The sequence below is a fragment of the Gobio gobio genome (genome assembly GCF_949357685.1).
Source record: "Gobio gobio genome assembly, chromosome: 2".
Classification (NCBI taxonomy): Eukaryota; Metazoa; Chordata; class Actinopteri; order Cypriniformes; family Gobionidae; genus Gobio; species Gobio gobio.
In genome coordinates this window covers 61145016-61160055 of record NC_137098.1, presented here as the reverse complement: position 1 = coordinate 61160055, position 15040 = coordinate 61145016, and the positions used below count along the sequence as shown (strand labels likewise).

At 37.3% G+C, this 15040-nt stretch overlaps 1 protein-coding gene across 1 annotated transcript; it reads left to right on the top strand.

The window, feature by feature from the left end:
- Positions 1-3526: 3526 nt before the first annotated feature.
- On the top strand, positions 3527-13183 carry il13ra1 (interleukin 13 receptor, alpha 1). The gene is made up of 10 exons (XM_079845327.1): positions 3527-3880; positions 4118-4239; positions 7761-7932; positions 8793-8892; positions 9010-9188; positions 9321-9454; positions 9725-9863; positions 11648-11747; positions 11867-11960; positions 12325-13183. The coding sequence occupies exons 1-10, from the start codon at positions 3799-3801 to the stop codon at positions 12442-12444; spliced, it is 1242 nt and encodes a 413-aa protein (XP_079701453.1). The 5' UTR covers positions 3527-3798; the 3' UTR covers positions 12445-13183.
- The last annotated feature ends 1857 nt before the right edge of the window (positions 13184-15040 follow it).

The window sequence follows — 15040 nt, the reverse complement described above, 5'->3', positions numbered from 1 at the left end:
TGGTCGTAAAAAAAATACTCCCACTTGTGCTCTTCGGTCAAAAATGACACTATAGGAAATGAATGGGAAATCTTCAAAAACACAAATTCACAGAAAATATCTGTATTTCTAACAAAAAGAAAAATCTAAAACTTTATAATAAATAGTCTTTGAGATTTTTTAAATATATTTTCAAAATCCATCAAAAAAAAACAAAAAAACATTAAATGTGTTCAAAAGAGAACTAGGGAATTCTCAAGCCTCTCCATAGAGACCTCTAGTGATTACACCCATGGTTGCATGATTTCGCAAATAATTCCAAAAGAGGCGCTAATCTGCCTTCAAAAACATTTTTTTTGAAGGCCTAGTCTCTATTTTAACCTGAAATACTGCAATAATAAAAAAAATTACAAAAATAAAAAAATTGTATAATTTTCAATGGCAAAAATAGACCATACTTATTGCATAAATATAAAAAAATACCATCAAATCATCTCAAAATAAAAAATTAAAAAGAAAAAATATTATTGAAGAAAAATAAATTGCATTGGTTTTACTGGGGTGGAGGAACTTTAATTATTAGGTGTCCGGAAGACAACCAATGCAACCCCTAAACGAAGAGCACCAGAGGGTTAAGCTAGGACAAAATGTATAGCAATTGAGTTGCTTTAGCTCATTTGACCTAGCAATTTGAACAAGCAGTAAAAATCTTTTTTTTCCAGTGCACTGGCAAAGTCATTGCTCATTGAACAAAGCAGCATGCTTTATAACATCAGTATACATGCAGTTATCCACCTAATACTCTTCTGCACAATGGTCAACATAAAGAAACTCTTTCAAATGTCAAACATAACTGAACATTAAACATTAACAGATGTTTCCCTTCACTCAAAAACATAAAATAACACTTAATTTCAATATTCACTCTCCATTTCCAGCCATATGCAAAGCATGCTGGGAACTAACAATGGTGTCTCTAAATAAAACCGCACAATTGAGCTAATTCTCTTCAAATAAGTAGATAGCCTTTTCCCCCTTCATTTTATCAGCTTAATCGGTTCCTCAATTCAAGCCTCAAAATTGTTTCTCTTGGAAAATGTATCTCTTGGTTTTATTAGTGAAATCTTCTCAATATTTTCATTACAACAGTGAACCCAAATTTTATTAAGAAAATATTTTGTGACAATTACAAGACCCAAGGCACACACATCTTTTAAATCCATTTCCGTAGAATTTATGTCCAAGATGGCCTTTAACACAATTGATTTTGATGCCTGCTTTCTGAGAGAGACACTGGAGGTGATTAATATCAAATATGTGTACAGAAAACTGGTTATAGCTGCATGAACGGTTAACCTTCATGAGTAATGCATCATGAGGTCCTACGTCATTAAACTATATCTAAATCTAAATCTACAACATGACAGTCTTAAGTCTTGATTTGTACATGAAAATGATGTTTGTCAATGATTTTGAATGAATTAAAGCGTTTATGTTGGGGTTTAAACATGAATAACCTCTTGTCGATACAGTTTCCAGTTCCAGAAATGTATAAATAATAATGGCTATTTTAAATTGTAATAACCAATTCTTTCTTTTACTCCATTTCAAGCTAAATGTCTTCACGATTTTATACATTCTAGCAGGATTCTTTCATTCAAACATGGAAGTTCTCAAGCTAATTTTATTTAATATTTTTCGGTAAAGTTATTGTAGCAGGGTTGACTATTTAATATTATCCCTTACTCACTTTTATTTGATTGATTTAAAGTTGGAGTACAGAGGACTTAACTTTAAGTTAAAATAAACAAAAGTCAATTATTGAGGAAGTTCATTTGAAGTTCATCTCGTTTTCGAGGTGGTCCTCCTAACATACACCAATACAAACATTAAAAAATCAGTTGTTCAGAGCCGTCTTAAGTCTTAAAATTATTTACATTGATTTATATTTGCATGTATTAATTTAGTTACATACTATATACACCTATTAGGCATAACATTATGACCTTTTTTGGTCCCCGTCGAGGCATGGACTCCACTAGACCCCTGAAGGTGTGCTGCGGTATCTGGCCCAAAGATGTTAGCAGCAGATCCTTTAAGCCCTGTAAGTTGCGAGGTGTGGCCTCCATGGATCGGACTTGTTTGTTCAGCACAACCCACAGATGCTCGATTGGATTGAGACCTGGGGAATTTGGAGGCCAAGTCAACACCTCAAACTCGTGCTCCTCAAAACATTTTTGCTTTGTGGCAGGGCACATTATCTGCTGAAAGAGCCACAGCCACCAGGGAATACCATTTCCATGAAAGGGTGTACATGGTTTGCAACAATGCTTGTATGGTGGGACCCAAGGTTTCCCAGCAGAACATTGCCCAAAGCATCACACATCCTCCACCGCTTGTTCTCCACTGTTCCTTCCTTTGAGCATTTTTTGATAGAGACTGACCACTGCAGACCGGGAACACACCACAAGGCCCGCAGTTTTGGAGATGCTCTGACCGGTCGTCTAGCCATCACATTTTGGCCCTTGTCAAACTCGCTCAAATCCTTATGCTTGCCCATTTTTCCTGCTTCTAACACATCAACTTTGAGGACAAAATGTTCACTTGCTGCCTAATATATCCCAGCCACTAACAGGAGCCGTGATGAAGAGATAATCAGTGTTATTCACTTCACCTGCTCATAATGTTATGCCTGATCAGTGTGCATATATAGCCTACTTTATGTATAGGCTACACACAATTTACTCATCTTTATTTTAATATTTTTTTTATCTGGCGTGTGTGTGTGTGTGTGTGTGTGTGTGTGTGTGTGTGTGTGTGTGTGTGTGTGTGTGTGTGTGTGTGTGTGTGTGTGTGTGTGTGTGTGTGTGTGGGCATGTTTTCGTGAAATATCAGGACACAAACGTGTATAATGACATGGGTATGACATAGGTATTACAAAAAGAGGGTGAAATATGAGGACGTTCCCCATGTCCTCACTTTTCAAAATGCTTATAAATCACACAGAACAAGTTTTTTTTCACAGAAAGTAAACTGCACAGTCTCCTGTGAGGGCTAGGTTTAGGGGTAGGGGCAGTGTAAGGGGATAGAAAATACGGTTTGTACAGTATAAAAACCATTACGCCTATGGAATGTCCTCACATTTCACAAAAACAAACATGTGTGTGTGTGTGTGTGTGTGTGTGTGTGTGTGTGTGTGTGTGTGTGTGTGTGTGTGTGTGTGTGTGTGTGTGTGTGTGTGTGTGTGTGTGTGTGTGTGTGTGTGTGTGTGTGTGTGTGTGTGTGTGTGTGTGTGTGTGTGTGTGTGTGTGTGTGTGTGTCTAAGAGACAGAACATGGTTACTTCACTGATTCTGATTCTGTAATTGTAGCCAAATTGTATCATTTTCTGAATACTAGTAGTTCGACGTAATTGAACTCGACATTAAGCAAATAGCCAACATCCGTAGAAATAAGGAAATATGCCAATGAAATACGCCTTGTGTACGTGATTCCTGGAAGCTCCACAGCTTCACTCTCTTACACACACACACACACTCACTCCACCCACTTCTTCAGTCTGACAGTGTCAGCGAGTCAAAGCTCCAGGCGCACTTCTGTTTGGAGCGCGAGGCTGACGGACGTTATAGCTAGACTAGGCTACTTTACTTTACTTTACTTTACTTTAGCCTACTGTTGTTAAATTATTATGTCGGGCACGAGTACGACCACTTAAAAGTAGGCTACAGTAAAAAATTATCGCGTTTAGCGTACTATATCAACACAGGATTACGTGACTTCACATTAGATTTTAAAAGGATTATCCGACAAACCCGTCAAAATGATGTTTCGATTTTGGGATGTATCTTTGATGATATGCTTCTCTGTCTCAGTCATTTTCGTCGGAGCTGATAACATATCAGGTGGGTTTTCTGCTGTTGTGTGGCATGTTTGTTTGGGACGCTTTTTCCCCTTAAGTTTCCTTATGACAGCTTGTGCGGGATATCCTGTATAATTCCCGAAATAGTGACGTCAAAGACCTTCCCATGTCTGAACTCGCTCCCTTTGAGTTGTTGCCAGTTTGTTATTTCGTCATTGAACGCTGTTCTTGATTTATATTTATCTCTGTTATATTTGTTCAACTCTTCTTAAAACCTTAGATCTCCCTCCTCCGAGGAATCTGAACTTCATTTGGGAAACTCCTTTCAGGCTCAGTCTGACATGGGAAGAGCCGGAGGGTTTGGATCCTCTCTGTAAAGTGAACTACACTGTTATTGTGCAGGTGAGGCGTCTCTTCAAATAATAATCTTCAAATAAAACTCATAAGAATGTTAATACATACATACTTTTCTTTAAATCGCTAATGTGGCCGGGGCTTATACATTTCGAGCGATACACGATTTTTTAAAAGTATTTAAAATGTATTAAATTGTTATTTTTGTATCGTATTTGTTATTATCATCATTTAAACGTTTTAATATTATTTATTTACTGTTGGAGAAAGTATGTGAACCTATCAGTTAATTTAAAGATTAAAGATTAATTTTAATTTAGATATTCCAGACAGGTGGGGACATTTTTTTGTCCCCATGAGGAAAACAGCTTATAAATCATACAAATGTTTTTTTTTTTTTTTTAAAGTAAAAATGCTGAACATTTTCTGTGATGATGGGTAGGTTTAAAGTTAGGGGATATAATATACAGTTTGCACAGTATAAAAAAAATTATGTTTATGGAAATTATGTGTGTGTGTGTACTTGTACAACTATCTTTGTGAGCACCAGTTTTAGACCATCGGAGTGAGGACAGAGAAAGTGAAGTGAGGGCACAATGTTAACAATAAAAAAAATGGCATTGTTCCACATTTCACTCAGTTTTATGATATGCTTTTATGAGCAATGAGTCAAACCAGGACCGATCTTAGTGACCTTGACACACTCATACACTGTAAAAGATGATCAGTTGACTTAACTTAAAAAAGGGAGGAAACCCGTCGCCTTAAATTATTATCATGGGTAATTGAAGTTATGTGGAACTGTCAATATCAAAGTTTATTACTTAATCATTTTAAGGCGACGGGTTTCCTCACCTTTTTTAAGTTAAATCAACTGATCTTTTTCGGGCTGGTTGAATTCAGCTATAATCAATAATCTTAACACATTTATTTCACGTCAACATTGTAGATGTTATCACATGAAGTACATTTTCTAAGCTGAACTGACTACAGATTTTTTTCCGTGGCCTTAGAGTGAGGCTGAAACGATACGTCTTTCTGTTTTTAATACATTTCTTGAATACATTAATTAGTAGGTTATGATATTTGTGGCTTTAAAGCATATGCTATTTTATATAAAGTGGAATAAATAAACGTGACGTGACTTGACTGGAGTGCTGAATCGTAGAGCTGGTGCAAACATATCCATATCGTTTTTTTTTCACCGCTGTTATATTTATTGTGTGTTTTTGTTATTGAAGAGAAAAGCGCACAGCACATATTTACATATTCATCTAAAGGGCGCTCTCAGTTGTGTGATTTAACAGTATAATGCTGCAAAGGTATTTCTAAGTTCTTTTATCCCCAAAGCAAAGTATGAACTTAGCGGAGTGTGTGCATTGTGTGTGTGTTGGAGAGAGAACTGCTCAATTAATTGAATATAAGAAACTGATTTTAGTTGGTCTAAATGAAGTAGGTTAGGCACACTGGTCAGGTTTGATCTAATCTAAACTCAAAGTCTACATTGGGTTGGTTATTTTCTCATATCACATCATGTTACGTTTCATTTTTGATTTAAAAAACCCTGTAACCCTGGCAACTCTTTGCCTTAAAGCCCTTTAATTTCCTCATGTGTTCGCCATTGAGTGTTATAGTACAGGAAATGGAATGGAAATAAAGGTCTACCTTCTTAATCTACAGTAGGGTGCCAAGTACTACTCTACTACATTTATTTTTAAGAACCCCACACCTGTCATTGTATTCAACTGCTGGCGGGAGCATGCCAGATAAAACCCTTACTCTTTGTAGGCTTCCTTTCCTGTGAAGATGTTCACACAAAGAAAAAGGAAATGTGTACATGTTGGAGCAATTGTGAACAAATGCGAGGTTGCAAATAGCACCCTTTCAATCAAACGAGCTTTCATCAGATGTGTCTTAAGTTCAGATGTGTTGATCTAGTTGGTGCCTGTGGTAGGGATCACGTGTAACCCGCTGCGAGTGGGATTCGAACCGTCGTCTCCCGATTCAATATAAATGTATTTCTTCCATTATTTCGGGCATCTCAAACAGTGGGCTCGTTGTACCCTGTTCTGTATTCTCTCTGCTGGCTCGTCTGTGTTCTCTTCTTTGCGTCCATCTTCAGCGTGTTAACGTCCAGTTTACAGAGTTCATAATATTTACACACAAATGACATTTTGGTGAATGATTGCAAACACAGTTTGTCCGGAATAGAGATCAGCCAGAATCAAGTGACAAAGCTTTATAGTCTGTGCATCTCTATAGGTGCATCTCTATAGGTGCATCTCTATAGCCTGTGGCATTTTAGGGAGTTTCGGTGTTAAACATTCTTCTGAAAAGGCTTTTTTTCTGGGAGAGCCAGTCAGGTTAGTACAGAGTATGATCAGTTGTACACTGTAAAGCTTGGCAAAGGCTACATTTAATTAGAAAAACTGTTAATGAAACCAATTTATTCTCACATTGATTTAAGTCATAAGATTAGACTTGTGGCCGGTTGCATAAACTGCTAAGACTAGTCTTACAAATTAGTCAGCTCATTTTTTTTTCTTCAAGACTGGTCATAACTTATTTAAATCACTTGCATAAAAAGGTAGATTAGTCTTTGAATCAGAAAAGTGAGACTCATTACATCTCAAACTAATTGCTAGTGATCAGACTTGTTAATCAGTCTTAACTTAGTGGCTGTGTTTATGCGACTGGCCTCAGCTTCTAACTCCCTCATCAACAGACACACATTATACACAATATCAAGGTTTGGTGAAGTGGGAGGATGAGGAAAGAGAGCATTGTGCAAGTTCTGGAACTCGTCTGTTTGGTATTGTTCTTTGTATGTATGTCAGTATGAGTGTATACACCGATCAGGCATAACATTATGACCAGGTGGAGTGAATAACACTGATTATCTCTTCATCACGGCACCTGTTAGTGGGTGGGATATATTAGGCAGCAAGTGAACATTTTGTGTTAGAAGCAGGGAAATTGGGCAAGCTATCAGCAGGATAATGCGCCCTGCCACAAAGTAAAATTGGTTTGAGGAGCATTAGTTTGAGGTGTTGACTTGGCCTCCAAATTCCCCAGATCTCAATCCAGTCGAGCATCTGTGGGATGTGCTGAACAAACAAGTCCGATCCATGGAGGCCACACGTCGCAACTTACAGGACAGATATAAATATATGTGAGATAAGGGAATAATTCAAAAGTATAAAAAGCAAATTAAGTTGTTTGGTTTCATAATGTAATGGTTATGCTCTTGTGTAGTTGGAGCCGGTCTTGAGCCTTGTTCAACCAGTTGCTTTGTATTGTAATTCAATTTAAGGACAAAATGTTCCTGAAATATACACATTTTAACCATCATAATCCTTAGCCTAGTAAAGAAGAAATGCATTTAAGTGATTTGTAAAGAAATTTAATGAACTGTTTGGGAAGGAATAACAAAGGCTTTCTTGAGAATCAAGTGACTCATCTTGACTCAGTGGATTAATGCAGAAACACAGCAACACAAAATGAACACAAGTACAAGCATGTATTTCACCGCCGTAATTAACACATACACAAAAATCCTCTTTCACCAGGAGAACTGTTCTCCCAACAAAACTATCGAGAACAGGATAGTCCAACATCTGAGAAGTAAAGTGAATGTCTCCAATCTGAAAGGACTGTGGATCCGTGTTTCAACGAACCCTGAAGCCTGTGGAAAAAGAGGCCGCAGTCAATCCACGGACATTAGGATACCTCCACCTCCAGGTACCCCAACTATTTGAAGTAAAACACTTCTATGCCTATTTTTAATAGGCATTTTTTTTTCTTCTATTTTTGGACTTGATTATGATCATGAGCAGTATGTTTATTAGGTGGTTGAGGTAATTCAATGGTATCCTGTTTTGCATGTATGTTGTTTATTTTGTTATCAGCACATGTCTTCAGTTATTTCTTCTGGTTTTTAGGAATAATGGCTTCTGTTATACATAGAGGTGTAACAATAAATAGGTGTACAAAAATGCAACAATATGTGTCGATGATAGTGACAATCTGTATTGAGTATAGTTCACCCAAAATGAAAAATAGAGGGAAAAAAGTTTTAGTGTCAGTACTACATTAAACTACTATATATAATGTATAATAATGCAGTGGGGGAATACTTGTGGGTCCTGATAATGTCTTATGTTACCAGTAAAAAGTGGTATTTTATACATTATTTTAAATATATCTAGTCAGTGACAGAGTGCCAGCATATTCGTCTAAAATAATTCTGTATTTTCAGCTTCAGAATCATGGATATTTGTATTGTGGTGTCAGCATTGTCCTGCGCTTTGGGTTACCAGCCCCATTTCCACCCCCGATGTAATACCAAATTTAGCATTTTAATCAACAGTACATTTTTTGTTAACCTTTTACCATGACTTGGAGTATCGCAATAATATCGCATCGTGAGTTCAGCATCGTAATATGTATCGAATCGCGACATGAGGGTGTCGTTACACCCCTAGTTACACATCACAGAAACTCAACCGTTAGGATTCGCCTCTCCCATAATCCACAGATGAATGTTTCACTTTTGCCATCTAATCTTGAGCTCTGATTTAAATTCTGCACATTTATTTCAGCGATGCTGGTGACAGACGTGAACAACGAATATTCCCACAACAAGATGAAGTGCACCTGGAGACCTGCTGATGGTGTCCAAGACCTCGGTTTTTATTACTGGTATGTTCTTTTCTGTTTGTCTTACCATTGTTTTTTTTTTTTTTGTGCATATTTTCCTTTAATTTCTCATTCAAGTTCCTTGTATCCATGAATTTGCTGCATACTTGTGTGTTTCAGGCAACCTGTTAATAAAGTGGTAAAAAAGTGTGTACCTGATGAGACGATGAAAACCGGCGGATGCATCATACACGATACGAATTTCACGCTAATGACGGATATATTCTATCTGTTCAATGGGACTTACAATGGTATTCCTGTAAACAACACGTTCAAGTATGGACGCCCACAAGATTACGGTAAACATGCACCTTTTCTCAGAAAGGCAGTTTCCTCGATTAAGGCACATATTCTAAGTCTCTGTTTGCTTAAATAGACAGACACACACACTAATGAATCGTCTCTTTTTCTTTTTTGGCCTTATTTTGCAGTGAAACTAAACAAACCTCAACTTGCAATCCATAGAAAAGGACAGGAGCTCCATTTTAATACAACGGCATCAGATTTAGATGAGTTTCAGAGTGTCTGCTACCGTTACGTCTACACAATCAGCAGGTGCAATGAGGTAAATCGTGTTCTGCACTTTTATATTTAATAATACAGGATCAGATCCTCTCCATTCTCACTACAACTTTAAATACACAAACTCTTCTGATGCCTAAGACTATAATCAGAAATGGAAAAGGAAAGTGTTTATTTAAACTATGCGGTACATACCGAGTCACATTTCAAGCATTACCTCCTCAGAGCTATTGTTGCGCCATATAGTGGAGCGTATTATGTCATGTTCAACAAGATTGTTTGATCAAATATTTTTCTCTTGTTGTGTTTACAGAGTTTGCCTAAAGAGCTCGACAACAAGATTCATGTAGAGCAGTATGACCCAGCTTGCAAGTACAGAGCCAGAGTGCAGATCCACTTCTCAAGCAGCTGTGGTGCAGGGAAAAGTGATCCGAGTGATGAGGTGGAATATGGTACGTCTGCACCTAGTAACCAGCATCATAATCAACTATGATAATCTCTCTTTGTTTAGATTGTCAACGTTTTAAAGGGTTAGTCTGTCATCATTTACTCACCCTCATGTCGTTCCAAACCTGTAAGACTTTCGTTCGTCTACGGAACACAAATGAAATCTGAGAGTTTTCTCTCCCTCCATTGACAGCTACACAACTACCACTTTGACGCTTCAAAAAGATCATAAAGAGATCATAAAACGAATCCATATGAATTGAGAGGGACATTTTTTTTAAAAATCTCCTTTTGTGGTCTGAAAAAGAAAGAACGGCAAACTGCATTACAACACCTCTAGAGTGAGTAAATGATGACTTAAAGGGATAGTTCAGACAAAAATGAAAATTAGCCCATGATTTACTCACCCTCAAGTCATCCTAGGTGTATATGACATTCTTCTTTCAGACTAATACAATCAGAGTTATATTAAAAATGTCCTGGCTCTTCCAAGCTTTATAATGGCAGTAAATGGCTGTTTCTGTTATGAGGTCCATAAAAGTGCATCCATCCATCATAAAAGTGCTCCACACGACTCCGGGGTGTTAATAAAGGCCTTCTGAAGCGAATCGATGGGTTTGTGTAAGAAAAATATCCATATTTAAAACTTTACAAACTGTAATCTCTATCGAGAGAGACCAGCGTATGACGTAGGACGCTCCGGATGGAATTTGCTAGTTCTCGTGAGAATCAAGTTTTGTTTTGCTCTGTCCTCTGCGCTTCCGCGTTCATCAATGCGTTGTTCGTCAGGTCAAGGGTTACTCTTTCGCTGTAAATCGATGTGTACGGCCGTCTGTTGGAAGCTAGTTATTTTATTTTAGTCTATAAAGTTTTAAATATGGATATTTTTCTCACACAAACACATCGATTCGCTTTCGAAGGCCTTTATTAACCCCCCAGAGCCGTGTGGAGCAGTTTTATGATGGATAGATGCACTTTTATGGACTTCAAAACAGAAACAACCATCCACTGCCATTATAAAGTTTGGAAGAGCCAGAACTTTTTTAATATAACTCAGATTGTATTCGTCTGAAAGAAGAAAGTCATATACACCTAGGATGACTTGAGGGCGAGTAAAGAATGGGGTAATTTTCATTTTTGGGTGAACTATCCCTTTAAATGATGAAGGCATGGTGAGTTTTAATGTGACCTTTAAACAGTATAACAAAAATATTATTAATAAATTAAACAACCCCTGAAGTGCCAGAACCTGAAGAAACACCTTATAATAATAAACTTAAATAAAATAAAATAGTTGATAAAAATTTGTTTTTATATTTATAGTCATTTACATTAATACACTACCGTTCTGTTTGGGGTTAGTGTTTTTGAAAGAAGTCTCTTATGCCCACCGAGGCTGCATGTACTGTATTATCAAAAATAAAATACAAATTTTGAAAATAACTTATTATTTGAATATATTTTAAAATGTAATTTATTCCTGTGAGTCAAAGCTGAATTTTTAGCATCATAGAGTCACAGGATCCTTCAGAAATCATACTTTACAGTTGTGCTGCTGAAACCGTAATACTTTTTTTTAAATTCAGGATTCTTTGATTAATATAACATTCAAAATCATAGCATTTATTTGAAATAGAAATTCTTTACAAATATATCCAAACTCACACTGACCCCAAACCAGTGTACGGTAGTGTGTGTACGGTTTCTTGCTTCACATCCTGTAAATGAAATGTGCTTTCCTCTGGTCTCTGACACATGAACTTGACTGTTTTTCTTTGTGCTCTCGTAGGTGAGGACAGGGATCCGAATTTGCCTGCGTTGCTGGCTGTCATTATAATCCCGCTCATAGTTTCCTGCTGCCTGTTGGTCTCTCTTGTGCTGCTCAGAAGGTATTGAATGCTTTAGGTTTTTACTGCACATTTTTGCATATTACCATGTTTTAAAAGCTACATATTGACTACTGAGGCCTGGAATGAACTGAAATCCAAACTTGCTTCTCTTACTTCAGACACAAAGACATCATATTCCCCAAAATCCCAGAGCCAACGCTTCTCTTTAAGGACATGTTCATCAACAGCATGAGACCTTCAGAAGATCCACGGGTAAATAGTCATCATCCATTCGTTTAAAACCTCTCAGATCCACACATTCGCCTGTAAAAGAATATATTGTTTGCTTTATTTTACAGTACATGCACGTATGTGTACTTGCGCAAGAAAGTACTGGGTAATATAAGGTAACCACTTAGGTTAAGGTTAGGTTTAGGGGTAGCAATAATGGTGCCGGGGGGGCTTTTATAATTCTATAATTCATTTTATAATTCTCAGCGGTCTCAGAGGTCCAGGGTTAGTACCTAGTTATATCGTAATTGCTATTATAAGCACATAGTATGTACATGTGGAACAGGACTGTAAATATATGTAATATTATTATTAATATTCTCGATTCAATCTCTTCCACCACCAGAGTCCTCCAGCTGGCAAACTGTATATCGCCATTGAAGAAACCGTAGAAACCGGGATAAGCCTTGAACCTGACACACCATTCATACTGACCATGAGCAATGTGCCTCACGAGCCGAAATAAACATTTCTGATGACATTTTCAGTTTGATGATAAATCAGGATGGACTCAGGGTTCACTTAAAACTTACACTGACGGGACAGTATCTAGGAGGAGGACCAAACGCCTGCTGTCTGTTTCTTCTGTCAATGAATAATGAATCCAGACTCCACCTAACTTGTTTTGAATGGACTTCAACCTTAACTTTTTATGCATTTTATGCGTTGCCAGTAAATTGCTCTTCCTGAGACAACAGTGGCTCGTTTTCAATGAATGTATTGTGAAGATAAGAAAAGCAATCAGCGGACTTTACTGTGGCAGGTTGGGTGGATCCGATTACCTGGTGTATGGAGCCAGCGGTGTACCCGGAGGCCAGTGGATGACACAAGTATCAACACCCTTGATAGAAAAGATAGAAATCTACATGATAGATTCTGAAATGTGAATTTTTTTTTTTTGCACACCTTTTCTGAGCTTTTCAATGCTTGTGTTTGTAGCCATGCGTATGGACTCAAGGGTGTTTTTGCACAGTTTAAACAATCTAAACATACACATTTGCTTTTGTATACACTGGATTGTTACATGTATTTTAAAGTGTGGTTTACTGTACAGAAAATAATTTGCTCTTGACTCTCTAATGTGTATATATTGTATGTTCACAACTAACTTTAGCTGGTGACTAAATAGGGATATAGACAAAATAACGGATACAGAATGTCACTCAAGCATTCAGATATTCCAAATAAAATCAAGTTCATATTTATTCTCTTTTTTTTTCATATTTACTGTCTCATTTTCTGCGATTAAATGATTTGCTTGACTGGGTATCGGTATCCTGTTTAGAGGTGCACTCATCTTCACAAATCATTGAATTATTCGACGAAAAGTTTGTTGTCAAGAAAAGGAAAGACTAGGATGGAAAAGAAAGAAAATTCATTGTTTTTACAGTAGTGACAGTGATAAGTCTAATAGTAAACTGTTTAGCGGACATATGATCACCGTGATAAATAATTGTATATTTGAATCTTACAAAGTCAATGTTTTTCAAGATACATGATAAACGGCAAATCAATCCGCCATGTTGGCTCAGAGCTGCTGTATAGTTGCGCTTAGAGCTCCCTCTACTGGCCGTCCGCGGAGATCCAAAATGGCGGCGGTGTGGTCCTGATGCTGCTGGATGCTGATGGAGCCATACGTTGTGCAGTGTGTCTCTAAAGCGGGTCTGATCGATTTTTATTGGCTCGGTCTCTGTGGCGCAATGGAATAGCGCGCTGGACTTCTAATCCAGAGGCTCCGGGTTCGAGTCCCGGCAGAGATGCAGTGCAGCTCTCGGATGGGGCATGTTCTTTGATTTTATTGTGCCTTTTGTGCACATGAACAATATGAGTGTCATAGTTTAAGGCAGCTTCGCATCTATGCGCGTTTACCTAAGGCATGCAGAATAAGGTAAGAAATGTAAACCCTGAAAAACCGAGATGAAGTAGAAGAATTTTATATGGACTGTTTCATTGATTAAAGGTTCACTATCCAAATCACTGTAAAATGACATGCATCAACTGTTTTGATTGGTGTGAGTTTGAAAAAACAAAAACAAACTAAGATTGCTAAATAATAATAATAACCTTTCTCTTTGTCACATGCACACATGTTAAAAGGTTAACGGTGATTTAAAATGAGTTTAAGTTTGTAATGTTATGGCCATGTTAATGTTAGTATATATCACGATTCTAACACCCAATATTTCTTCAAGCACTTCCTTCACAAATGCACATTCAACGCTTTACACATGTAGGCCTACCCTTTTTTTCTATGTATAAAACAGAAAACGCAAAACGTATTTTTTATTTTATTTTATTATGAACCATTTTGCGTTGTTTGATTCTGAGTAGTAAATACCCAGAAGTTTATAATGATAACATTATCAAACAGTCCATCTAACATCCCCAGTGACTCGGTCACCTATAGTCCAAATTCTGTCCACTAGTTCAGGTTCTGTCCGGCAGATGGCAGAGCACACAAAGAAATGTAGCCTACATACGTTCAGAAAACGTAAAGTCTGAAAGTGATCATGGGTTTCATATTTGACAGTCCAGGGGGCTTAAGAATCCTTGTACTGCCAAACTGCAATCGCATCCATAGACAAGTTTAAACTAATAGATATTTTCCATCTTCATTGGCATATTACAGTACATCCAGTGAGCTAATGCATATGCTGAGTCAACACTTTGCCCCTCAAAGTCCTTCTTCCAACAGTACACTGAGAAAATGTGTAGGCTACTCCAATCTCTACGACGAAGGAGAAGGTTTATTTCTTCGCACCGCGGGGTCTGCTCTCTTTGTCGCTGTGGAGTTCTAAAGAGGGAGGGCGACTGAACTGAAATAGTGATGGAGACTTCGACTCCAGAATCGGTTCTTTCGAACGTTCGTTTCACAGAACCGATTCAAAAAGAGAAAAGACTCTTTTTTTATGAATGGGTTTGTCAAAACAAAATCCCAGAAACCAAAAAATCAGAATATGTATAAACACTATTATGTATTACAATACAAACTCTCAGATTCAGTACATTGAATTTTAAATGTTAAAAAATGTTTAACCTCATGTTTTAGCTAAATTCCAATA